Source organism: Hyla sarda, chromosome 1 (assembly GCF_029499605.1).
Source record: "Hyla sarda isolate aHylSar1 chromosome 1, aHylSar1.hap1, whole genome shotgun sequence".
Classification (NCBI taxonomy): domain Eukaryota; kingdom Metazoa; phylum Chordata; class Amphibia; order Anura; family Hylidae; genus Hyla; species Hyla sarda.
This window is the reverse complement of record NC_079189.1, coordinates 572,303,766-572,330,024: the sequence shown is the minus strand read 5'-3', so window position 1 is coordinate 572,330,024 and position 26,259 is coordinate 572,303,766. Positions and strand designations below refer to the sequence as shown.

The 26,259-nt window shown below is 42.0% G+C and overlaps 1 protein-coding gene across 1 annotated transcript; it reads left to right on the top strand.

Annotated features, from left to right (window-relative positions):
• SMAD7 (SMAD family member 7) lies at positions 1 to 24,963 on the top strand. Its single transcript, XM_056524462.1, has 4 exons — positions 1 to 1,183; positions 4,477 to 4,530; positions 9,311 to 9,385; positions 24,869 to 24,963. Exons 1-4 carry the CDS (start codon positions 706 to 708, stop codon positions 24,961 to 24,963), a joined length of 702 nt encoding a protein of 233 aa, XP_056380437.1. The 5' UTR covers positions 1 to 705.
• Positions 24,964 to 26,259: the final 1,296 nt, after the last annotated feature.

Genomic DNA, 26,259 nt, shown 5'->3' with positions numbered 1-26,259 from the left:
CCCATTAGACAGGGCAGGAGAGGGGCAGCGGTGACAGGTGAGGGCTCCAGCACTGACAGCAGGATGTGGGCTCCAGGTCCCTCCTCCTCCTCCCCAGCCTCCTCCTCCTCCTCCCCACATTTCCATCACACAGGCCGCCTGCCCCGCCGCTCAGGAGGAGGAGGACTCCAGACTCTGCTGCATTATTTCCCTCTCTCCTCCTGAGCAGCCGGATCAAGGATTCTTGTGGATTATCGTGAGGACGCGCGGGGCTGTGGTGTCTGCTCCCCGGATATACCGCTCTCCCCGCCCGCACATTGTATCCCTCCGCTCGTTACATAGTATCCCCCCCCCCCCACCGGCCGCGTTACATTGTATCACTGGATCTACAGCCTGGGAATCCCGAGCGAGTCTCCGCCGCTGCTGCTCCCTGGGGCCGCCCGTGACACTTGTGATCTTCTGCGGGCATGCTGGGGCACCTCGGCGGGCATCTATGGTGTGTGTGCCCCCTGTGCTGAAGGATCTCCCTCCGCTTTGCAGGATCTCTACCCCCCTATAAGACTGGCGTATGTTCCAGACCGCCTTGGCTTCTGCTCGGATCCCCATTCCCCCCCGGGCTGTTGCGGCTGCTGCTTGTCTCTGTCCTCCGGCCTCGGATCCAGGATCCTTCATGATTTGCGGGCGTCATGCACGTTTTTTAGCCGGGAAGCCTTGCTCTCGTCCCGCATGTTCAGGACCAAAAGATCGGTGCTCGTCCGGCGACTCTGGAGGAGTCGAGCAACTCCCGGGGAGACGGGGGAAGGAGAAGGGGAGAGCAGGGCGCATGGGGCCGGGGGCTGCTGCATGGGCAAGACGGGCAAGGTGTCCAAGGCGCAACTGGGGGGATCGGAGGCTGAACTGAAGGCGATCACCCACTCCCTGCTGAAGAGGCTGAAGGAGAGGCAGCTGGAGGGACTGCTGCAGGCGGTGGAGTCCAAGGGGGGAACCCGCAGCCCCTGCCTCCTGCTGCCCTCTGCCAAGCTGGACTCCAGGCTAGGACAGCAGCCCTTCTCCCTGCCCCTGCTGCTCTGCAGACTCTTCAGGTGGCCGGATCTCCGCCACTCGGCCGAGGTCAAAAGGCTCAACTGCTGCGAGTCCTATGGCAAGAACAACCCGGAGCTGGTGTGCTGCAACCCGCATCACCTCAGCAGGCTCTGCGAGCTAGGTATGGGGGCACCGGGGGGAGGAGGAGACTGCTGCACCCCACATTGTATAGTGTGCACCCCTGTCTGTCATCCCCAGGATTGTCACATGTCTCCCTAGTCTGCACCCCACATTGTATATTGTGCACCCCACATTGTATAGTGTGCAACCCTGTCTGTCATCCCCAGGATTGTCACATGTCTCCCTAGTCTGCACCCCACATTGTATAGTGTGCACCCCTGTCTGTCATCCCCAGGATTGTCACATGTCTCCCTAGTCTGCACCCCACATTGTATAGTGTGCACCCCTATCTGTCACCCCCAGGATTGTAACATGTCTCCCTAGTCTGCACCCCTCATTGTATAGTGTGCACCCCACTTTGTATAGTGTGCACCCCAATCTGTCATCCCCAGGATTGTAACGTCTCCCTAGTCTGCACCCCACATTGTATAGTGTGCACCCCTATCTGTCATCCCCAGGATAGTAACGTCTCCCTAGTCTGCACCCCACATTGTATAGTGTGCAACCCTATCTGTGACCCCCATATAATGGACCCCTAGATTGACATGTCTCCCTAGTCTTTACACCACATTGTATAGTGTGCACCCCAATCTGTCATCCCCAGGATTGTAACACGTCTCCCTAGTCTATGTACCACACTGTACAGTAGTGTACATCTCTGTGACCCCCATATAATGGACCCCTGGATGGTGACATATCTCCCCATTCTGCACCTCTCATTTTATAGTGGGCACCACTATCAGTGATTCCCATATCATGGTCTCCAAGAGTGTAACATGTCTTCTTAGTGTGCACCCCTATCTATATGACCCCCATATCATGGACCCCAAGATTGTGACATGTATCTTTAGTCTGCACCCCACATTGTATAGTGTGCATCCTCTATCTGTGATCTCCATATCATGGACCCCAACCCAATACTGTGAAATTTAACACTAGTCCGTACCCCACTTAATAAAACTGTCACCTATAATGACATCTTTTCATGTATTGTAACATGCCACTACTATGTCTTCCTAGGCTGCACCCCTGTATTGGGCACCTATAATGACAATCTCCTCATATTATGTCTACCTAGTCTGTACCCTTCTATTTTACATTGCTTTATATACTGTGCACCTTTACTATGGTCTGACATTTGCAAAGAAGGATATCCTTATCACTCCAGTATTTTAGCCTGAGCAACTATAATGTCCTATTGTAATGCTGAATTATTTTGTATACCCCGACTATATAAATGTCATCATTTCCTTACATTCCTTTAATGTATTCCACCATTGCAAACGACTCCACACTCTATATCCTATTTCATCTTGTACCCATTGACTAAAACTGCTTTATTATGTGCCCCAGTAGATACTACCCCATCATGTGCCCCCTGTAGACTCTACCCCATTATGTGCCCCCCTGTAGACTCTACCCCATTATGTGCCCCCTGTAGACTCTACCCCATCATGTTCCCCCCTGTAGACTCTACCCCATCATGTGCCCCCTGTAGACTCTACCCCATCATGTGCCCCCCCCTGTAGACTCTACCCCATCATGTGCCCCCCCCTGTAGACTCTACCCCATCATGTGCCCCCCCCTGTAGACTCTACCCCATCATGTGCCCCTCCTGTAGACTCTACCCCATCATGTGCCCCCCCCCTGTAGACTCTACCCCATCATGTGCCCCCCCCTGTAGACTCTACCCCATCATGTGCCCCCCCCTGTAGACTCTACCCCATCATGTGCCCCTCCTGTAGACTCTACCCCATCATGTGCCCCCCCTGTAGACTCTACCCCATCATGTGCCCCCCCCCTGTAGACTCTACCCCATCATGTGCCCCCCCCCCCTGTAGACTCTACCCCATCATGTGCCCCCCCCCTGTAGACTCTACCCCATCATGTGCCCCCTTACATAGTACAGAATATATTTCCTGTACATACATTGCACCCCAACTCTGTTCAGACACCTCCCTACCTGTAGTCTCTTGGTCTGGCTCCTACTATCCAATACCCTATTATGTCTTGTCTTGTCATTCTGTTAGATTCTAACAGATGGTTTCTCATAAATCTCCTCTGTCTTCTTAAGATTCTCGTGTCTGATTGTTATATGGACTGTAATAAGGTCTTCATATCTGGGACCTGGCTCTAGATGTGTATTGTGTGGGCAGCTCCTTGGGGGTCTCTGAGTTGCCAGTGGGCACCAGATATAAGTTTGCTGATGGGCATCTATTTAAGCGGCTCGGGTAAATCCTTCTCAGGGATGGCACTGTCACTCTATAGGAAGTTGGCCAGACCTGTGAACACTTCCCCAGATGTTGGGTGCAGAGTTTACTCACTCTCTTCCACCACCCCCCCTCTGGAGTCACTGAGTCTATGAGCTCTGATAACACAATGTAATGGCTGCTTTTTACAGGCAAGTGTTAACTCTCTACCTCCCACTCCGCTGCCTTTCCAGGTTTTATGAGCCTGAGGTATTTATTGCTGGATCTAGTTGTGTGTGTGTGTGTGTGTGTGTGTGTGTGTGTGTGTGTGTGTGTGTGTGTGTGTGTACAGCTTCCTAGACATCCAGGAATGTGGAGGTAAAAAAACAAAAACAAACAAACAAAACCTATTTCTATACGTCTATTGCAATGTAAATGCCCCCTGGCGTGTGAAGGGTTAATGGCTTTCTTTGCCGCCCCAGTGTCCTGCGACTTGTGTTTTTTGCCTTGACGTCCGTTTGTTTGTAAATAGAATGTATGTCCCGCGGCCGTTATTTTGTTTGTTTGCTGATTGTTTTGAACTTGCAACATTGTATCAAGATGTGCAGAGTAGAAAGCGGCGATCACCGAATCCAGTGCTGTTGCAAAACTACAACTCCCAGAATGCCTGGACAGCCTTCGGCTGTCCAGGCATGCTGGGAGTTGTAGTTTTGCAACAGCTGGAGGCACTTTGGTTTGGTCTAAAAACGTGTCCTATTGGGGGGATGGTGGGGTTAAGGCAGGAGCAGGCATGGAGAATGTCTCTCTCTCCCCTCTGTGTGTTACTAGCTGGGGATTAGCAGGCATTGCTGGCTTGCAGAGTTGTACTAGAGATCCCTGATCAGACAGCCAGAGGAGCAGATAGCACAGAGCCTGGCGCCAGGCGGTCTCTTGTTTATCAGACTCCTAGAATCAAGGCAATCACCGCCTGCTGCCCCAGCTCCAACCCCCAGAGCTTACACAAACACAATGTCCCTGTTATCACAAGTCTCTATCTCCTCTGTCTTTTTCCTTCTCATGGCTCCTTCTTTATTTTCTCAATACTTTTTTTTTTTATGCATTGCAGAGTCCCCCCCACCTCCCTACTCCAGATACCCAATGGAGATTCTCAAGCCTTGTGGTGAGTAAAAAAAAAAACTCTCTTGCTCTACTTTGAAAGTTTTGTTTCTTGTCCATTTCATTCAGACTGGTGTCACTTCTGTGCACTGACAGCTTCCATGCTATGCCCAGGCAGCAGCTACCAGTCCTGGCATTAGTATGGGGAGGATGCATTTAATGTGTAAGTGGGGGAAACTTCTTCTTTTACAACTTAACTGGCCTGGGACTTGGAGTATTTGAACTCATTTTCTTTATCATTTGTTTTTAGGATTTATTTTCTTTTTATCTATTTTTATGTGTGTGTATAAATTTTATATATATATATATATATATATATATATATATATATATATATATATATATATATATATATGTGTGTGTGTATAAATATCTCAATTATAGGTATATGTAGGTATATGTAGGTATATGTATATATAGATATATGTAGGTATATAAAGCTATATGTAGGTATATAAAGCTATATGTAGGTATATAAAGCTATATGTAGGTATATATAGATATTTAGATATTTATAGGTATATAGATATTTGTAGGTATATATAGCTATATGTAGGTATATAAAGCTATATGTAGGTATATAAAGCTATATGTAGGTATATAAAGCTATATGTAGGTTTATAAAGCTATATGTAGGTATATAAAGATATATGTAGGTATATATAGATATTTAGATATTTATAGGTGTGTATATATAGATATTTATAGGTATATATAGATATTTATAGGTATATATAGATATTTATAGGTATATATAGATATTTATAGGTATATATAGCTATATGTAGGTATATATAGCTATATGTAGGTATATATAGCTATATGTAGGTATATATAGCTATATGTAGGTATATATAGCTATATGTAGGTATATATAGCTATATGTAGGTATATAAAGATATATGTAGGTATATATAGGTGTATGTGTGTATATAGATATATATTATAGATAGATGGATATTAACATAAATAGATATTAACAAACATAGATAGATAGATAGATATTAGCATAGATATACATTTAATATAGATGTGTGTAAAATATATATATATATATATATGTATGTGTGTATGTATATAATTTTTGTTTTCTACATATTTTGTTTTTAGATGGTTTTATATTTATTTTTCTAATTTGTTTTATTTATAAAAAAAAATTAAATTGCATATATGTTTGTACCCATTGTCCAGGCACTAGCATAAAAACGTACCCCACCTCATAGCCGCTGGTGGCATGAGAATGGCATCTTGTTGGTACTGAACCTGTTTAAATGAGTCTCTGGCATGCCTGATGCTTTTAATGAATGGGCTGCTCGCCAGGCCAAATCCTGTTTTTATTTATTTAGTTTTTAAATTGCATTTATGTTTGTACCCATTGTCCAGGCACTAGCAAAAACCTATCCCCACCTCATAGCCGCTGGTGGCATGAGAATGGCATCTTGTTGGTACTGAACCTGTTAAATGAGTCTCTGGCATGCCTGTTGCTTTTAATGAATGGGCTGCCCGCCAGGACAAAAGCCCATTTTCATCTGGCACCGGCGCTGTTGAGTCGCCTGCGTGAACCTGGCTGGCATCCTGCTCACCTTGTACTAGATAAATAAAACTGACATTGTGGGATGCTTGTAGATATGGGGTTGGCGACAAGGTGCAAACCCACTGGGCTTTAGCTATTGATCTGGTCAAAGTTTTTTTTTTTTTTTTTTTTGTCTTTTATGGTAATTGGTGACTATAGCATGTCATGTATTACACAATATATGTGTATCTGTATTATGAGTTATAGGTTGTACTGTTTTGTGGCGCTGCTTTATAGAATAGAGTTTGCCAAACTGTCATTCTACAGCTGTTCTAAACTACAACTACTATCATTGACTGTCCATGCTTGATGGGAGTCGTAGTTTCACAACAGTTGCAATGTTGCTCTCCAGCCAAGTTATAGACAATGCTATGTTTGCCTTCATATTGAAGGTGTTCTAAGTGAACGATTACCTGGGATACTTACATCTTCTTAGGATGGGAGTTGTAGTTTTGCAGCAGCTGGAAAGCCACAGGTTGAGGAACACTGCTATACAGGACTTATAACCTTATTGGTCGGTATCCGTGTGTTTTTGCTTATGGTGCCAGTGTTGGCACTGTTAGTTGTTGTGTGTGTGTGTGTGTGTGTTTGTGTTTTTTTTTTTTTTTTCCTCTCCCTTATTGGTATATATGTAGCGGCACACAAGACACTAGTCAAAAAACTAAATGGATTATAAGATGACTAACATGAAGATACTACTTCTAACTATGGACCTAACTACAACTCTCAACATGTCCAGATGTCCGCAGGCCTGTGGGATCTCACGCTCTATTTTTGCATTAGCAGGGGAGGATAGGTTTGGATGGGATCCTCACTTTGTTGCTAATTCAGAGGGTTTTTTTGGGCACACGATGCAGTGTGTTCCATCTGTTTATCTGGTGTTACTAGGTGAGAAGCAGGAACATCGTTTTGTAATGGAACAATCTGAATTCATCACCAAAGGCTCGGCTGTCTTCATGATAAAACCACATTAAAGACATTTGTCCACCGTAATAGACATGGAGGCCAAAGAGTGATAGTCTGGAGCCCCCGGCCAACGCCTGGTTATTGGATTGAAACTTGTTGGAGAGAAACAGTTTTTGCTTCTATATTCCGTTGGAGCCATGTCCAGCTGTTGTGAAACTACAACTCTCAGCATATGCAGTATAATTTGTCAGCCCTAAGTTGCAACTTTGTGGAAAACTCCACTTGCGCCCCTAGTGGATGAGGGCTGCTCCAACACATTTGTAACGTCACATAGCCATGGCTGCTGAAGTGACTACTGCCTGCATGTCTTATCAATGTCTTGTCAAGTGAACCCTTAGGGCCTGGATTCTATGGATTCTGGACAAAACGCATTGCATGTGTTTCAGTGACCTATATCTACAAATCAAAAGAAAAAGAAACCGCTCACACCTCCTCGCTGCTTCACCGAAACCCACCAGCATGTTTTACCCCTGTTTTGTATATTGCTCTTGTATTCCATTTTACTATGCAGACGAGCCGGATTTTCCATTATGGACTTACAGCTACAAATGATGGGCACTGCAATGGGCACCTGGATGGAAGCGCCATATGCCAATCTATATCATGGCTACTTGTCTCTCTCTATTGAATTCCTCTACAAATTTTCATTCAACTGGTTCAATACAAGTAGACCAAAGTTCATCTGTAAAGTTTCTGGAATCCAGTACTGGAACCCTTGTGTTCGAATGATGCCAACACATGGATGCTGGTGGCATAGCAGATCATTGATCTTTATATCAACGTGGGTATATTGCCAAGGATGTAAAAGATCTGGGACTGTGTATCTTCAAAGACCACAGCCCCTCTATTATAATATCTGTTGGGAATCCGTGCACAGCCTATTTAGGAATTATAAAGATGGCCGCCGTGTCAGTGGAGGAGACTTCAGCCTCGTCGTCAAGGCCATGGCATCCACGTGGAAGCGTACAACTTCAGAGCTTCCTGAGAAACGTCCCTTCTTTCTCTCGTGTTGTTACCTGGCCGAGTTCCTGCAATCGCATAACCTGGGGCGGCGTTTCGTGTGGGAGTTCAGCACGGAGCGCCTTCTATATGGCTACAGTCTGCTGGAGGCTGGCGCTGCACACAATTGTGCCATTTAAGAAACCTCTCGCACCAAACACTTCTCCACCGCTCACAGCAGTGTGACTGGTAGTGAAGGGGAGGAAAAATAAATAAAAATAAAAAATTCCTTAGGACACTACGTAAAAGACAAAAAAATCTAATCTTAAGTCTCTGAGAAAGTAAGGATGGACAATTTCATAAGTGACTGCACTTCCTGTCTCCTCCATTGTTTTGAAGTTTGATGGAGTGTATCCTGCTAAACTGTATATTCCTGTTATGGCTTCTGATTCTCCCTAATTAGAAACTTTTTTTTACGCGCACTTATATGGCCTTTTTTCTTAGCAGACTGAGTATGGGACTATAGGTCTTTCCCTACCAGGGTGCCTCCAGCTGTTGCAAAACTACAACTCCCAGCATGGCCGGACAGCCTTCGGCTGTCCGGCCATGCTGGGAGTTGTAGTTTTGCAACAGCTGGAAGCATCCTGGTTAGGACACTGTCACGTCTTCTCGTTTTGTCACGTCTTGTCTTCTAATGCATGCACTGATGTGCACTGTTTGTCAAACGTATACATATGTCCTCTCCCGATACAAACGCCCCATACTAAGGCTGCTGGTCCCTTTTTATTTTTTTTTGTGCAACACAGGATCGGATCTCATTACCTCTGAGAAGACATTGCTGGGGAGATCCACATCTGCTTTCTATTTGGCCTCTCTCCGCTCAGATTCATTAGCCGCTGCTTTGTTTCATGTTTTAAGAAAACAGACCCTATATATATATATATATATATGAATGTGCCGCTGCCCCTTGATCTTTTGACCATCTATGTTTGTGTATTAACACACAAAAAAAAAAGGGGGGGGGGGGGTGGGGGGATTCTTCCATGGCCATTGCTTTTGGTAGCTGCTGTAGAACTACAAGTTTCAGAATGCAGGGATGCCGGGCTTAGTAGTTGCACATTAGAGTAAGAACTTGTAGTTGTAGATGAAGTCTCAGCTTAACAAAGGTAACAAAGCCCCACAGGTCTCTGTGCATGGACATGCTGGGGGTTGTAGTGTTTTTCTTTCTGATTGTGTTAGTGTGTCCAAAAATAAAACTTTAATATTAACCAATTTTCATTTTTTATTTTTTTTTTTTGTCTTTCAGCGGATTCTACAGACTGTGTGCCTTCCTCCACAGAGACAGGGGGAACAAATTACCTGGCCCCTGAGGGGCTTTCAGGTGAGCGATCTGTCTTATCCTTGATACAGTCTTGATGATCTGTGTGATACATTGTTGCTCCTCAAATACATTGCGAATAGATTTTATTTATTTTTTTGTGTAGTGGCAGGGAATAATTTTCTGGCCTGAATAGTCTTTTTTTTAGAATGCTCCCGGTCTATGTAGGAGCAGGAGGGGAGGGGGGACCTCGCTGGGCTCAGTAAATGAGATTTTGTGGGTACAGTAACCGTAGGCTCGCACGTTTACTAGGCAAACACAGCATTCCGCCGGAGGAACTGGGGTCATTAAAGTGGGACCCGGCTGAGGCTAATTGGGCTGTTATGCGAGCAGAGCCGCGTGGAGGACGGGAACGGAAAAAAAAAGGAAAAAAAAATCAAAAACAGAAATCGCCAGTAAATTCTTCTCAAGTCTTCATTAAGAATTTTGCCAAGAGGCCCCAGCAGTCTATATATTTTCAGTTCCAGATGTCATATCAGTATAAAGTCATGTTAATATCATAAGGGTTTGTAGTTTAGGGGGAGGGGTGCTTCTAGTATGGTTTATATGGGAGCAATCAGGCTGCTTTGCATTGTGGGTATTTGTTTCCTTTTTTTTTTTTTTTTTAATCTGTATACATCTTCTCGCTGTCTGGGCATGCTGGGTATTGGAGTATCCTAGGCTCAAACCGGCTGTGTGATACCTTATGTGCAGGTCTTACTTGTTTTGCATGGCTTTGTAAAAATGGTTACAATGTTTTTTGTTTTCCTTTTAATTGTTTTTCTAAATAACAGTTAAAGGGGTTATCCAGGAGAACTTTTTTTTATTTATTTATCAACTGGCTCCAGAAAGTTAAACAGATTTGTAAATTACTTCTATTGAAAAAATCTTCATCCTTTCAGTACTTATGAGCTTCTGAAGTTAAGGTTGTTCTTTTCTGTCTAAATCCTCTCTGATGACACGTGTCTCGGGAAACGCCCAGTTTAGAAGCAAATCCCCATAGCAAAGCTCTTCTAAACTGGGCGTTTCCCGAGACAGGGGTCATCAGAGAGGATTTAGACAGAAAAGAACAACCTTAGCTTCAGAAGATCATAAGTACTGAAAGGATTAAGATTTTTTTAATAGAAGTAATTTACAAATCTGTTTAACTTTCTGGAGCCAGTTGATATAAAACATTTTTTTTTCCTGGAATACCCTTTCAAAGATGTTGCTGAGATTAAACACTGGTGTTTGTTTTAGTAACCCTGTGCTGGGGTATGTTCACATAGGACCTAAATGCTGCAGATTTACCTTTTTTTTAAAGTTTATTTGGGACTATTGGCAACAAATCTGCAGAATTTTAGTCCTAAGGGCATAGTCACATGGGAATGAGATGCTGAAGACTTGTTTTTAGATTTTGACTTCCCAAAAGTTTATTTGAAATGCAGAATTTAGCAACAAAGCTGCAGCGCTCCAGTCTAGTGCAGTGTTTCCCCAACCAGTGTGCCTCCAGCTGTTGCAAAACTACAACTCCCAGCATGCCCGGACAGCCTTTGGCTGTCCGGACATGCTGGGAGTTGTAGTTTTGCAACATCTGGAGGCACACTGGTTGGGGAAAACACTGGTCTAGTGTGAACATTCGCTTTATACTTTATAAAGACCGCATTTGGACTCCATAGTGCTCATGATGTGTGATAGCTTTGGCATAGCCCTTAGACTAATCTGAATTTGTATACTGTATATTGGTTGGTGTCCCTTGTCATCACTTTTCTATAAGAAAACTCTGGTGCAGTTTTGTAGCATTTGGTCACATTCTATGCCATGGCCCCCCCCCCCCCTTTGATCCACTTCAATGCCAGAAAATTCCCCATTTTATGATAAGGTCTTAATTGGGTATTCCAGGAAAAAAAAACATTTTTTAATAGATCAACTGGCTCCAGAAAGTTAAACAGGTTTGTAAATGACTTCTATTAAAAAATTAAAAAATCTTAATACTTCCCATAATTATCAGCTGCTGAAGTTGAGTTGTTCTTTTCTGTCTGACAACAGTGATCTCTGCTGACATCTGGAACTGCACGTAGTAGGTTTGCTATGGGGATTTGCTTCTACTCTGGACAGTTCCCGAGACAGGTGTCATCAGAGAGCACTTAGACAGAAAAGAACAACTCAACTTCAGCAGCTCATAAATACTGAAAGGATTAAGATTTTTTTTTAATAGAAGTAATTTACAAATCTCTTACATTTTCTGGAGCCAGTTGAGAGATATATAAAAAAAAATTTCCTTGATTAACCTGGTCCCTTTATATTTATCAGGAATTACATTACCTCTATGACACCCCCTCCCCTGGATTAGCCATCCTGCACCCTAAATTCTTCATCTCTGAGTTAAAAGGAAAAAAATAAATTCCTCATCTTGCCCTTAGAGTTCCTTATCTGATGGCTTGATGAATGGAGAGCGGTGCTGGGTGTCTTTCATCTCTTTGGCTTTCAGTAGAAAGTTTTGTATCAGTGATAGAATCTGCACAGTCTGGTCTGCTGGGGGATAGAGGAAATCACTGTCTCTATGAAGACCCCCTTAAGGGGAGGTGGTGCAGTCTTACCTGACTGTTTCAGGTTCTTGGTGTTCCATTTCATGGTCCTCCTTGTTCCACACCCCACCCACCCTTTTTTTTTGTATTTATTCCCTCTCCTGCGGTTGGTGTGCGGGGCGGCTCTGTAGCCAACAAAGGGTTTAAGGAGGAATTTAAAGTCGCGGATGGATTTTATGGGTGTAGCTTGAGAAACTCTTGACAAAGCCGCCAAATGAGTAACTGTGCTGTTGTGTAACACGTTGACATGGTCACTTAAGGTCTTGTGCAAAGTGTTTAGTTCCCCCCCCCCCCCCCAATCAGTGGTCTCCAAACTGTGGCCCTTCAGCTGTTGCAAAACTACAACTCCCAGGGACATACTGGAAGTTGTAGTGTTGCCAGAGTTTTAAGACCACTGACCTAATTGATCGCGATTGATCATCATCGTTAGAGATGAGCGAACTTACAGTAAATTCGATTCGTCACGAACTTCTCGGCTCGGCAGTTGATGACTTATCCTGCATAAATGAGTTCAGCTTTCAGGTGCTCCGATGGGCTGGAAAAGGTGGATACAGTCCTAGGAGACTCTTTCCTAGGAATGTATCCACCTTTTCCAGCCCACCGGAGCACCTGAAAGCTGAACTAATTTACGCAGGATAAGTCATCAACTGCCGAGCCGAGAAGTTCGTGACGAATAGAATTTACTGTAAGTTCGCTCATCTCTAATCATCGGGTTATACGATAGTGACAGAATTTTTAAGCACAACAATTTTTTTTTTTTTATGTTGGCAATTCCATTTTTGGCCACTGGAGGCGCTGTTCTATTGCTCTTTGATTTTTATCATATATTTTTATATATTTATATAGTTTATTTCATCCAAACAGCATAGTTCCGGTTTTCTAATGCATGGCATGTTATGAATGCCTATTGGTGTCTCTTAAAGGAGTCCACCACTGGAAAACATATTTTCTTTTAAATCAACTGGTGCTAGAAAGTTAAACAGATTTGTAAATTACTTCTAATAAAAAAAATCCCAATCCTTCCAGTACTTAGCTGCTGTATAATACACAGGAAGTTCTTTTCTTTTTGAATTTCCTTTTCTGCCTGTCCACAGTGCTCTCTGCTGACACCTCTGTCCATTTTAGGAACTGTCCAAAGTAGGATCAAATCCCCATAGCAAACCTATCCTGCTCTGGACAGTTCCTGACATGGACAGAGGTGTCAGCAGAGAGCACTGTGGTCAGGCAGAAAGGAAATTCAAAAAGAAAAGTACTTCCTGTGTATTATACAGCAGCTGATAAGTACTGGAAGGATTGGGATTTTCTTAAATAGAAGTAATTTACAAATCTGTTTAACTTTCTGACACCAGTTGATTTAAAAAAATGTTTTTCAGTGGAGTACCCCTTTAACTTACGCTAATGGGGCATAATGTTCCATCTATGCCCGCCCCATAAAAAATAAAAAATAAAGTGAGTGTGTAACTTCAGCTTTACTCTAGTAATGAGGTCCTGATAAGTGTTGATTCATGGAAGGAAGGAGCTTGACTATGCAAGCCATGAAAAAATAAGCCCCAGCACCACCACCACATGAAACAGCATTTGTTTTGCATTAGCGCTGATTTACAGGCGGCCCTATTCTGCATGCTTTGCCTTCTGCTTTAATGTTGAACCCCATGAGAAGGAGAATTCTGTAAGAGAGAGAATAAGACGGAGGGGAGGGTGGGTGGGGGGTTTAGGGGCTGTCTCCTCTTCTAGTTTTGTGTGTGTGTTGTCTTGATGTGACTTGTGAGATTTGACACATTGTAGCCACAATGTAACAAGTGTGATGGAGTCTTTATCATGGGTCATTGTTACAGTAACCCAGTGACCTTAGCTGCTCCCTTTCCCAGTCTTAGCATGGGGATGTTTGGTTGAGGCAGCGGTGTGCCTCCAGCTGTTGCAATACTACAACTCTGTAGTTTAGCAACAGCTGGAGGCATCCTGGTTTGGGGAAACACTGTTGTAGGAGAGCATATGGTTAGAATTTATGCCCGCAGATCTGGACTTTGCATGATGGGTATTAGCAAGTAATAGCATTGCTCAACAGCGCCCCCAACAGGCTGGGGTTATAAATTTAAATAAAATGTAATACATTTTTACAATAAATAAACACTTAACAATGCCTTGACCTGATTGTAGGGCAGTGTTTCCCAACCAGTGTGTCTCCAGCTGTATCAAAACTACCGCTAATAATGCCTTGACCTGATTGTAGGACAGTATTTCCGAACCAGTGTGCCTCCAGCTGTTGCAAAACCACCGCTAATAATGCCTTGACCTGATTGTAGGACAGTGTTTCCCAACCAGTGTGCCTCCAGCTGTTGCAAAACTACAGCTAACAATGCCTTTAGCTGATTGTAGGGCAGTGTTTCCCAACCAGTGTGTCTCCAGCTGTGGCAAAACTACAACTCCCAGGCTGTCCGGGCATGCTGGGAGTTGTAGTTTTGCAACAGCTGGAGACACACTGTTCTGAAGACACTGCATGAAGTAGTTGCCACTTAAGAACTATTTTCGGATTGTGCTTCTGTATCTTCGGTATAAATTCCAATGGGCCTTGGATTATCAATATCCTGGATTATGCAGACTCTTCGCTCCCGCGGACCCCCAATGTTTTTACAATTTAACCTTCAAGGTGGGATCCAGAGAATGCCCCTTCCTCTCTTTGTTGTGCAATAGGCTGGGAGTACAGAACATTTTTTACTCTCTGGATACAACCAATGAGACTCGTTCCCTGTAGAAGCCGAATTTTTTTCTTTTTTTTTTTTTTCTTCTTCTCGCTTCCCCTGCTTTCGCCTTGGGCCTCGCTGCAGTTAGCTGGCTTAATGAATGGGGCACAGTTCAGGGGGGTGGGATGAAGGTCGGGACTTGGGAGACTGGAGCCAGAGATTTGATTCCTTTGGCAAAGCAAGAAAAAATGTAAATGCTAAAAACCTAATCCCTGGCGGGCCTCTCACAAAAGAGCTGGTCCTCCTGCAAAGCACAGAGGTGACCTTTAATTCACTCGTGCTGCCCTTTCATGTTGTATATAAAACTCCCTCCTCCTCTTCCCCCCCCCCCCTTTTTTTTTTTTTTTTTTACTTTTTTTTTTCTTTCTTTAAAGAATCTCATCTTGGCCCAGAAACAACTTTCGTGGGCAATCTATCACTTAATGACCCCTCCTGTGGTTTGTCTCTCTTATCAAAACCGGCACGGAGCACTCCCTATAGGAACAGAAGAAAAAAAAAACTAAAAACTTTGCTTATCATCTCGCCTTTCGATAATTTGAACGCACGCGCAAAAGCCCAAAATATTCAAAGAAATCTTTGCATTTTGTACATTTTTTATTTTATTTGTTTACTTTTTTTTAAAGTTTACAAAGAGGGAAACGTATTCTTAGGTCCTGTGTCTTAACTTTTTGGAAGTAGAGGAGTTCATACCTGCCATAGCAATTAAAAGCTACGTAGTTTATAAATAATACTGCCATACAGTGCCCACATAATAGTAGTGCTAGGTCCTAGGCAGAGCTACATGGAGCTTCTGACTTTTTTGGTAAAAGAAAGTATTTGGCTGCCATAGCAGAGGTCTAACAAGACCCTCTGTATAGGACCCAACGGTGCTACTGTGTGGGCACTGTATAGCAGTATTATTTATACGATATGTAGTTATCATTGCTAGAGCAAGTATCTACTCATCACCTTTCAAAAAGTGTAAGGCCCCATGCAGCTTTGCTTATGACCTAGCCCTACTACTGAATGGGCCCTGTATGGCAGTATTATTTACACACGCAGTAAGTCGTCGCTTCATATTCTACTTCTCATTGCAATGACAACTGCATAGTGTATAAATAAAACCACCATACAGTGCCCACACAATAATAATGCTAGGTTGTATGAGGAGGCTTTTGACTTTTTGGAAGTGGGTATATTTATACCTGCCATAGTAGAAGCCTGCCATGGCTCTGCATAGGACCTAGCACTACTACTGTGTGGGCACTCGATAGTGTGACGGCCGCCGGAGAAAATAGCGGGAGAAAAACTACAGATTGTGCCACTACTCCCGCAGGAGGCTTCTTTCACACTGCCGCTGCGCCCCGTCAAGAACGCTCGTCAAACTCTCTTTCCACCCCAACCCCCTGAGTTTGACGGGGCACAACGGGCAACAGCGGGTCCCCGGGATTATAGTCAATGGGGTCCATTGGTCCGTCGTCAAACTCAGGGGGTTGGGGTGGAAAGAGAGTTTGACGGCCGTTCTTGATGGGGCGCAGCGGCAGTGTGAAAGAAGCCTTATATGAATGACAACTACATGGTCTATAGAAAATGCCGCCATACAGTGCCCATACAATAGTACGGTTATACGAATAGATCTATCTTATGCCATCCCCACATTTTCTTTAGGGCCAACTTTGTGCACTGTAGTACTGTATCAGATGGCAAAAAGCACTGCAACTTGGTGCAGCGGAGCGACGAATTCTACTCTGCTCCATGTGTTTTTCCCATGTACTAGAAGTCCTTGCAGTAAGTGCTCTGCTTGTCTGAGTTCTGCTTCATCCCCTACTACAAAAGTCCTCACGTCTATGTGCCTTAAGCTTCATTATGACATAGCAAACAAGCCAGGAATGTTTGTCTGTGCCTTTGATCCTGCTGGTAACTCTTCATGTCGCGGAGCAGCAGATCGCTCACCCAGGCTTCACAATAGACTCCGACTCATTTTTCTTTGTTAATAATGAACTAAAAATGCTATTTTTTATTTTTTTTAACCGCGTCACCGTTGCGCCGAGGAATAATTCTGTAATTGTGTAATGGCTTTTATTGTGACTAAAGGTTGTCTGAACAGAATAGAGTGGTTGTCACTCAGCTTTCCCAAGCTCCGGCAAGGTCTGAGTCAGTGGTTTTCAAACTGCAACCCTCCAGAGGTTGCAAAACTACAACTCCTAGCAGCCGTTGGCTGTCCGGGCATGCTGAGAGTTGTAGTTTTGCAACCTCTGCCGTTTGGCCATATTGATTCGTTACCCTACTTTCTAAGGAAGAGAGATGCTATAATAGGTTGCCACTAAAGGACTTCTATTGGTTTTCCAATGGTCACACTGCGTAAAATATTGGCGGACATTGCGCAAATTTGCAGGTTCTGCCGCCGCTAGGACCTCTCTGACATGCTCCGTCTCCATAGACCACAGTGCACATCCGAGTGGTTTCCCCCGAAAGAATGACACACGTTCATCCTTTCAGCTGACGCCAGAATCGGAATGCCGGTGGAAATTCCGCCCCGTGCGGGGTGCAGCAGGACCCCCATCGAAGACTATTCCGATCGAAAATTCTGTTGTGTGAATGTGGTGTAATGGTCTTAAATGGATGTTCAGTTTTTGGGCCCCATTGTTTGAATAAAAAAAAATTATAATAATTTAAAAAAAAATCTGTACCGCTGAACGTCTGAGGCTTAAGACAGAAATGGGAGAGACTGGAAATATGAGCCGCTTCTTGTAATTTCTTTGGCAGCAGAAAAACATGTTACTAGAGGATTATGTGAACTGCGTGAGTGGTGAGTAAGAGAAAAAAAAAATATATATATATATATATATCTATATCTTATAGGGGCCCCTACAAAGTGAGGGTTATCATCAGGGGTTAATAGCAAGACGACAAGAGTAAAGGCTTCGGATGAGACTAGGCCGCCTGCCAGACTGGGTGTACTGCTGTAAAGTACACACCATCTGACCGTCCCTGCAAAGAGGCCAGGCCGGTGAAGAGGAGGGAAAACTGGGCCTTGGCAGGGGACCTCTATAGCTTTTGGCCTTCTTGTGTCGGTCTCTTTTCCTGGCAGAGTCTACCAACTCCAGTCAGCTAGGGTGGGCTTTTTTTTTTTTTGTGCCGGAATTTCTTTTTATTAATTTTTTTTATAATTTTTTTTTATTTTTTTTTTAATGTTTTTTAATTTAGTTTGTAGTGGTCTTCTACTTTTCGACGCAGCCCTCTAGTTTGCTCCTCCTCAACTTGCCAGGAAGCGCGTCGCTGCCACTGTTGGGTCTTGTTGGCATCTGGCAGCGTCCTGACTCTTAATGTACTTCTTGCTATCAGTCTGCTGCCTGCATTATCAGCTACGTGACTGCACGGTTTAGAAAGTGAACATTCGAATTCCGACTGGTGCCGTCTCTTGATGACCTGAGAATGAGCTGTCTAGGAGAGTACTGTAACAGGCTACGCCGAGGTCACTGCCAACACAACCATCTTTCTTAAGCAGGATTAAATAACCCACACAGCAGTCTGGCTGACTGCCTACTGTCACCGAGCAGCTTCCTCGCAGTTTATTTTCAGCTCCAAAGATCTTGGGCTTCTTATCCGCAGCCTCGATTTAGTAGCGACACACAAATAAAACTTGGTGAACATTCACATTGGGGGGGCAGAGATGACTTTGGGGGGTAAAGATGATCGGGCCAAGGGTCAAATGCCCATGTGGGCTACTCCTCATAGGGGACAGAGGCGTTCAAGGAATTGTAATCGTGCCATAGATCGGGAATTCCGGGCATCTAAATATTGAATTTATGTATTTTATTTAATATTTATATAAATTTTTTTTTAATTCTTCCACTTCCAAAATATTTCCAGTGACTCATTTCTCATGGCCCCGCAATAGTTTTCACCTTAGTAGTTAACAGGAAATATTAAGAGAGGGGAGGAAGCTGCATCATTCCTCGTGCGAGAGCCCTGCCAAAAAAAACTGTTCTTAAGAAAAGGGAATTTTAAAAAGGCTTTTTTATTCAAAGTTCTAAAAAAATATGCATTTTTTTAGCAAAATGTTTTTTCTTCTTTTTTGAAGTCCTGTACGTGAACAGCGCCCCTACCCTTTCTTACGTAAATTTTTTTATTTTTTGCCTTTTTTATTTATTTTTTTATTTTTTTCTGCTTCCTTAAACTTTTGAGGCCATGAAGGTTGTTGGCTGGGAGCAAATTTTTTTTTTTTTTTGGTTTTGGCGGCCGTAGTCTCACACTGGTCCCCACCCAGCATCATTATCTTGGGTTTAACTTGAGAATTTTATTTTTTTTTCTCTTGCCTTTTTACCCTTTTCAACTCCCTCGGAAGAAGGTTTGACGCGTTAAGACAAAACTTTTTTGGTTTTGATGGTATTTTTTTTTATTTTTTTATTTTTATCAGAACTTTTTTTTTCTTTTTTGTTGCTTTTATAGTTTTGCCCTAAGACTTTCCTTCTTGGTATTCTATAACAATAGTCTCTAGAGCAGTGATGTCCCAACTAGGGGGCCTCGAGCTGTTGCAAAACTACAACTCCCAGCATGCCCGGACAGCCGAAGGCTGTCCGGGCATGCTGGGAGTTGTAGTTTTGCAACAGCTCGAGTCCCCCTAGTTGGGACATCACTGCTCTAGAGCCTCAGCTATAGACTCTGCAATGTTTTGGCTTCATATAGCTCCATGGAAGAAGCCCCATGACGTAGTCCCTCAGTCCTCATTGAGTGACTCCTAAAGGTCCAGCCTCCAATATGGCCGCCATGAGGTGTTTTTTTTTATTTTATTTTTTTCTCTCCAATCCATGTTTGATAGCTATAATAACATCTCCACAGAATCCCAGCCTCCCTACAGGACAATCCTTAATGACTGAACAAAAGCACAGTCCTTGCTATTTTCAGCCATTATGGGGTCTTTTCTTATCGGGCACGCAGAGGCCTAGGTTAGCATTGATAACACAATGATGATATAATAGCGTTCAGCAGGGGAACACGTGCTGGCGAAAGAATAGGCCCGTGTAACCTCACAGCAAGGAGATTATGAGGCTTGGGATTTGTTTGTGTCACAATAGGCTCTGAGCATGGGGGCTGGGGGTGCTGTCTGTATAGGTTAAGCCATGTGTATGGATGTTATATGGGAACAATTTTGGTTAAGGAAAATTGGTGATGATCATAATAAACTATATATTTATATACACACATACATATTGAATCGAGTTGCAATACCGCGCACAACCTGCGGACAGGGGTGGTGCTGTTTCTGGAAGAAACAAACAGTTTTGTTCTACTTCTCAACAATCCCTTTTTAAAAGAATCAATTAATAACATGTATATAATATATCTATTTTCTATGTTTTTAGAGTTCTTATACTGGGATTCATGAAAAAAAAAAAAATTATAATAAAAAAAAAAAAATATATATATATATATATATATATATATATATATATATATATATATATATATATATATATATGCTTTTATTTAAAATAAATATATACATTTTTTATTCATTATATATAATTACATAAAAGTGTGTGTGTGTGTGTGTGTGTGTATGTGTGTGTGTGTATATATATATATATATATATATATATATATATATATATATATATATATAAAATCATACAATATAATTTTTATATATATATATATATATATATAATATAATTTTTTTTTATTATTACGGTATATATTTGGTGGCACATAGACCTGGGTACATGTTCCACCCCTTTTCCCATGCTCATACGTGTTTCCTTGGGCAGGGTCAAAGTTGACCAGCTGTCTGGCCTCCGCTGCAATTTGGCGTTATTGTGTACCTGTAGTACGTCGACTGGATGGTAAACTCTGCTGAGACAGCAAATAACCACAATAAATGATTGGAATAATAAAATAAAATATAAAAAATCCCAGTCAGCATTCAGTGTTAATAAAACCTGTCTGGGTTATATTAATGTAGTAGACAGGAGGGTTCAGGAGAGCATTAAACCAGAGAGCTGGTTACATATTAACCTCGCCGCTGACGTCTTTGGTCACTAGACATTCGTCTGGCTTCTGCAGCGGGCATTCTGATCCGGCTGTCGCGTCTGCGGCGTATTAAGATTATAATCTGGAAGGTCACACGACCGGCAATAATCCGTGTATCCAGAACACATGGGGTTAATACGGTTTGGGCCTTTAATGTAGGAGGCATTCCAGAACCTTTTTATTTATTTATTTATTTTTTTTTATTTTTTTATTTTTGTAAACAAAAAAGTTATAGCACAGTAGTTGGAATTCTGAAATTCTGTTTCCGGTCATTATTTTTATTATTATTTTTACTCCCCCCAACCCCCTTCAATGAGCGGCTATGGCGGCTGCCATGGCTGTGTGCGTGTGGATGTGAGTTTAGCATGTGCGGAGGGGACCTGATTAGATTATGAAGGCAGACAGAAGTAATGATTAACTTTTTTAGTCTGCACACTGTCTCCAACCTGGCTGGTGAGGAAGCTTTAGTATTTTTTTTTTGTATTTTAATTTTTTTTCTCCTGCCTCCCAGTTAAGTAGTAGTGTGATGGCCTGGTATTGCACTACAGGGGATGAAAAGGGAATGGTTGTACCAATAGGAGGAGGGGAAGGTGAGAAAGGAAAGAAGGTTTTATCCAAACACCCCCCCCCCCTCCCCCTCTCCTCTTCCTCTTCTATTAGAGTCAGCATAGGAGTGAAATGCAATAAATGTTGCAAAATGTCATCTCCTGCAATCTCCTAAAATAATGAAGAAAGTGGATGAAATCCCTAACTTGTGGCTCTCCAGCTGTTGCAAGCGGTTATGAAGAGAAAAATGTATTTCTGCAACAAAGCTGTTTTTATTTCTTGGGATTTTATTATTTATTATTATATTATTTATTTATTCTTTATTATTATTAATATATTATAATATATATAATTTTTTTAATTATTATTATTATTATAATTATATATATATATATATATATATATATATATATATATATATATATATATATATATATATATATATATATATAATATTTTTTTTTTTTTTTTTTTTTTTTACCTGGCCTGGTGGGGGCACTGTTGAGCATTCCCTCTACTTGCGAACACCCATGCAAAGTCCAGTTCTGAAAGCATACATTCTAACTAGAGATGAGCGAACTTACAGTAAATTCGATTCGTCACGAACTTCTCGGCTCGGCGGTTGCTGACTTTTCCTGCATAAATTAGTTCAGCTTTCCGGTGCTCCGGTGGGCTAAAAAAAAAAGGTGGATACAGTCCTAGGAAAGATTCTCCTAGGACTGTATCCACCTTTTCCAGCCCACCGGAGCACCTGAAAGCTGAACTAATTTATGCAGGAAAAGTCAGCAACCGCCGAGCCGAGAAGTTCGTGACGAATCGAATTTACTGTAAGTTCGCTCATCTCTAATTCTAACCATTTGCTCCTACAACAGTGTTTCCCAACCAGGGTACCTCTGGCTGTTGCAAAACTACAACTCCCAGCATGCCCTGACAGCCGAAGGCTGTCAGGGCATGCTGGGTGTTGTAGTTTTGCAACATCTGGAGAGCCACAGGTTGGAGATCTATGGGACGTTTGCTCATAGATGACTTGACGTTTCCCAATGTAAAAAAACAAAAATTGCGTCAATTGAAAACTTTTTGAAAACCATTGAAAGTTTTATTGTTGCAAAATTTATTTATATTATTTTATTTATTTATTTATTTTTTTATTTTTTTTTTACAAAATTGGTCAACTTTCCTCCAATCATTGCGACGTTCGGCACTGTAGACGGCGGAGCGGCATCGTCTTAGCGCCCCGTCATTCAATGATAATCTAGATATCAATGGGTTCGTAAGGCCCCAGAATGAAAAATTAAATAAATTAATTAAATTAAAAATATTATTATTATTATTATTATTATTTTTATTGGATCTGCCTTGAAGGAGGTGAACAGGGCCAAAGATTTTCTGCTGTAATTTAGAACATTTTTAGCGCTGTTCTGCATCCCTTTCCAGACTTTAATAAAAGATGTCGCCATATCATGTTAAGAGTTTCCTGCCCGACTCTTGAGTTTTTTTTTTTTTTTTTTTTTTCACTGCAGACAATTTGTACTTTGAGGTTGTTTTTATAGGCTGAAACTGTCTCCAAACAAGTAACCGCGTTCGCTTGATAATATACATTTTCCTGACTATTTAGGTTTGAGGGTACGGCAGTGTCTCGTTTTTTCCGCATAAAGAATTTTGACCGCAGAACTAAGACTTACAATAAAAGGGATGTGTATGTGTTCCCAATCGGAAAAACTCTTAACTTTTGGGTTTTCTTCATTAAATTGAAAAAAATTAAATAAAATTCTAATAATAATAATTGCGTCATTAGGTGTAGCCATCTTGGTTTAGTGTGATAGGGCATGCTGGGTCATCTGATCAGAGTCACCAATAGCAGACTGTTTTATTGTAGGTGGTGCTAAGGATCATTTTTATTTATTTTTATTATTTTTTTCCTTCAAGTTTTTGTTTTGTTTGTTTTTCTGTTTTTGGTTCTTTTGAGTCTTTTGACAATTTTGGTCATGCAGATTTCTCTGTTTCTATTCTAGGGCTTGTTTTGTTTGTTTCCCCTTTTGTTGGCACCCGACGTGTGTTCGTATCTATTGTGTAGGGCCCGGTGGCGTTTTGCATAAGTCATCACGCTTTTGTCAGTAGTCGTCCTGAATGGCTGTTGTACAAAGACAGGACTATTGGTTGTTTTGGCTGTGAGGATGACTGAGCATCTTGGGTCTTTAAAATGCTGAAATGTCATTCCTTAGTAAGTTTTGGATATATCTCCGAGACTCCTGCTGGAGCCACAGTTTTATTTATTTGTTTATGTAAGGCTACACAAGTGCCTCTGATACTTAAAGGGGTACTCAGGTGGAAAACTCATTTTTTTTATTTTTTTTTATTAACTGGTGCCAGAAAGTTAAACAGATTTGTAAATTACTTCTATTAAAAAATCTTAATCCTTCCAGTACTTATTAGCTGCTGAATACTACAGCGGAAATTATTTTCTTTTTGAAACACAGTGCTCTCTGCTGACATCATGACCACAGTGATCTCTGCTGACATCTCTGTCCATTTTAGGAACTGTCCAGAACTGCATATATGTTTGCTATGGGGATTTTCTCCTACTCTGGACAGTTCCTAAAATGGACAGAGATGTTAGCAGAGAGCTCTGTGCTCATGATGTCAGCAGAGAGCACTGTGCTCATGATGTCAGCAGACAGCTCTGTGTTTCAAACGGAAAAGAATTTCCTCTGTAGTATTCAGCAGCTAATAAGTACTGGAAGGGTTTACATTTTTTTAATAGAAGTCATTTACAAATCTGTTTAACTTTCTGGCACCAGTTGATAAAAAAAAAAAAAAAAAAAAGTTTTTCACTGGAGTACCCCTTTAACACAGTGGATAGGAATGAATGGACTCACAAAGAATGCGCCAGACTGCATCTTTTACTGCAAAACAATGTTGCAGCAATAGAAATGTTTTCAGTGGTGAACCCCATTCTTTTATCACAATCACTTAAAATATGCAGTTCATTTTGGTGTTGTGGCAATTGCCTTGCAGTAAAAATTGCATCCTGGCGCAATCTTTGCGGCTGGTACGTTCCTATTCGCTGCAATAAGCATTATAGCAACTTTTACTACATCCTGGCGCAATCTTTGTGGCTCTACCTTCCTATTCGCTGCAATAAGCATCAGCAGCCCCAAAGATTGCGCCTGGATGTAGTAAAAGTTGCATCCTGGCGCCACCTCTTGTGGTTGCTAATGCTTATTGCAGTGAATAGGAACTTACTAGCCGCAAAGATTGCGCCAGGATGCAACTTTTACTGCAAGACGATATTGCTGCAGTATAATATGATGTAAATTATAAATGGGGGAACCCCCCTGCATGATATTCTGGTGTTGGCAGCATCTGTCTTGCAGTGAAAGTAGCATCCTGGTGCAGTCTTTGTGGCTGTACAGCCTATCCGCTGCAATAAGCATCCTGCAGCCTCAAAAATTGAGACTGGATGCAAGTTTTACCGCATGACAATGTTGACACAATAGCATAGGACCCAAATTTCAATGGGGAACCCCTAATTTCATCACAGTAGCTTAAAATATGCATTGCAATCTGGTGTTGCGGCATCTGTCTTGCAGTAAAAGTTGCGTCCTGGCGCAATCTTTGTGGCTGTACATTCTTATTCACAGCAATAAACATCAGCAGCCACAAAGAATGTAACCTTTACTGCATCCTCTCGCAGTCTTTGTGGCTGGACATTCCTATTTACTGCAATAGCAGCTAGGATGCAACTTTTACTGCAAGACTATGTTTCTGCATTCGAATATGATGCAGGTTTTTAATGGGAAAGCTCCTGAGGAAGGGGGTGGCTCCCCCAAAACGCGTCATCTCTGTACTTTTATTGTTTTATGCTCTAAATAAAACCATTCCAGTGTTTTGAAAATATCCCTGGCTTGGAATTTGCTTTTCATCACACCAGCAGCGCCATTTCACGGGTCGTTTTTTCTTCTCTGCTGCATTTATCACAGGCGCTTATAATTTTGCATTGCATTCTGGGGTTGCGGCATTGGTCTTGCAGTAAAAGGTACATCCTGGAGCAATTTTTTGGGCAACAGGCATCAGCAGCACATGTGTAGCCTCGCGTTTTTTTTAATTTTTTTATGCAGGGGGTTCCATAGAAATGCTTAAAGGGGTACTCCGGCCCTAAGACATATCCTTTGGATAGGGGATGAGATGCCTGACCTGGAGGGTTTGTTCGCTCCGGAGGCTGATGATAGCTGAGTGCTGCATGAAAGATTGCTGGGGTCCCCAGTTGCGGGATCCCCGTGAAAGGGGATAAGATGTCTTTGGGCCGGAGTACCCCTTTAAAGGAAAAATAAAACCTTGCACAAAATGCAATGTTTTTGTGTTTTTTTTTTTTTTTGCTGGGAGGAGGTCAGGTCCTGGCATTAAAAAGGGGTTAAAAACACTCAGCATCTCGCACACATACTGTAAATACAATGTGGATGGGTTTTGGCTTCCTAATAGATCCCACCCTTCCTCCAAGGCATTTTGCTGTTAAGAGACTCTCAACTTCAACCTACAAAAAGAAGCACTCTATAATTTGCATGGCTGATGAGACTAAGTTGTGGGACACGGGCAGACGAAAATCAGCCGCGTTCTTTGTTACCACCAGAGATGGGCAGACCTAATTTTTTTTATTTTTTTTTAAATAGCCGCCTGTCTGGAGACAAAGTATTGTCTAGTTCAGGCCAGTAGGTTCTTTAGGAGACTAAACCTATCAGGGATGAGTCAGATTGTCCAGGCATGAAGCCTTCTGCGACTCGATCTGTTCCATACACCCGAATGAATGTTTGTTTTTAAAAAGTTTTTTTTATTTTTTACATGTACCCCATGCAGATAAATGGAATGGTTGAAAAAGAAAATAATAAAATAAAAAAATTGCAGAAATGCATGCAAATTTTTTTCTGTAACAAAGCGCATATATATATATATATATATATATATATATATATATATATATATATATATATATATATATATATATATATATATATTAATTTATTTTAAAATTTTTTTA

Excerpts from the sequence above, each read along its gene's own strand:
- SMAD7 (XM_056524462.1), top strand. The coding sequence starts at position 706 with ATGTTCAGGACCAAAAGATCGGTGCTCGTCCGGCGACTCTGGAGGAGT. Across the intron at positions 4,531-9,310 it reads GGAGATTCTCAAGCCTTGTG|CGGATTCTACAGACTGTGTG; the intron begins GTGAGTAAAAAA and ends TTTGTCTTTCAG. Across the intron at positions 9,386-24,868 it reads GGCCCCTGAGGGGCTTTCAG|CAATAAACATCAGCAGCCAC; the intron begins GTGAGCGATCTG and ends TCTTATTCACAG.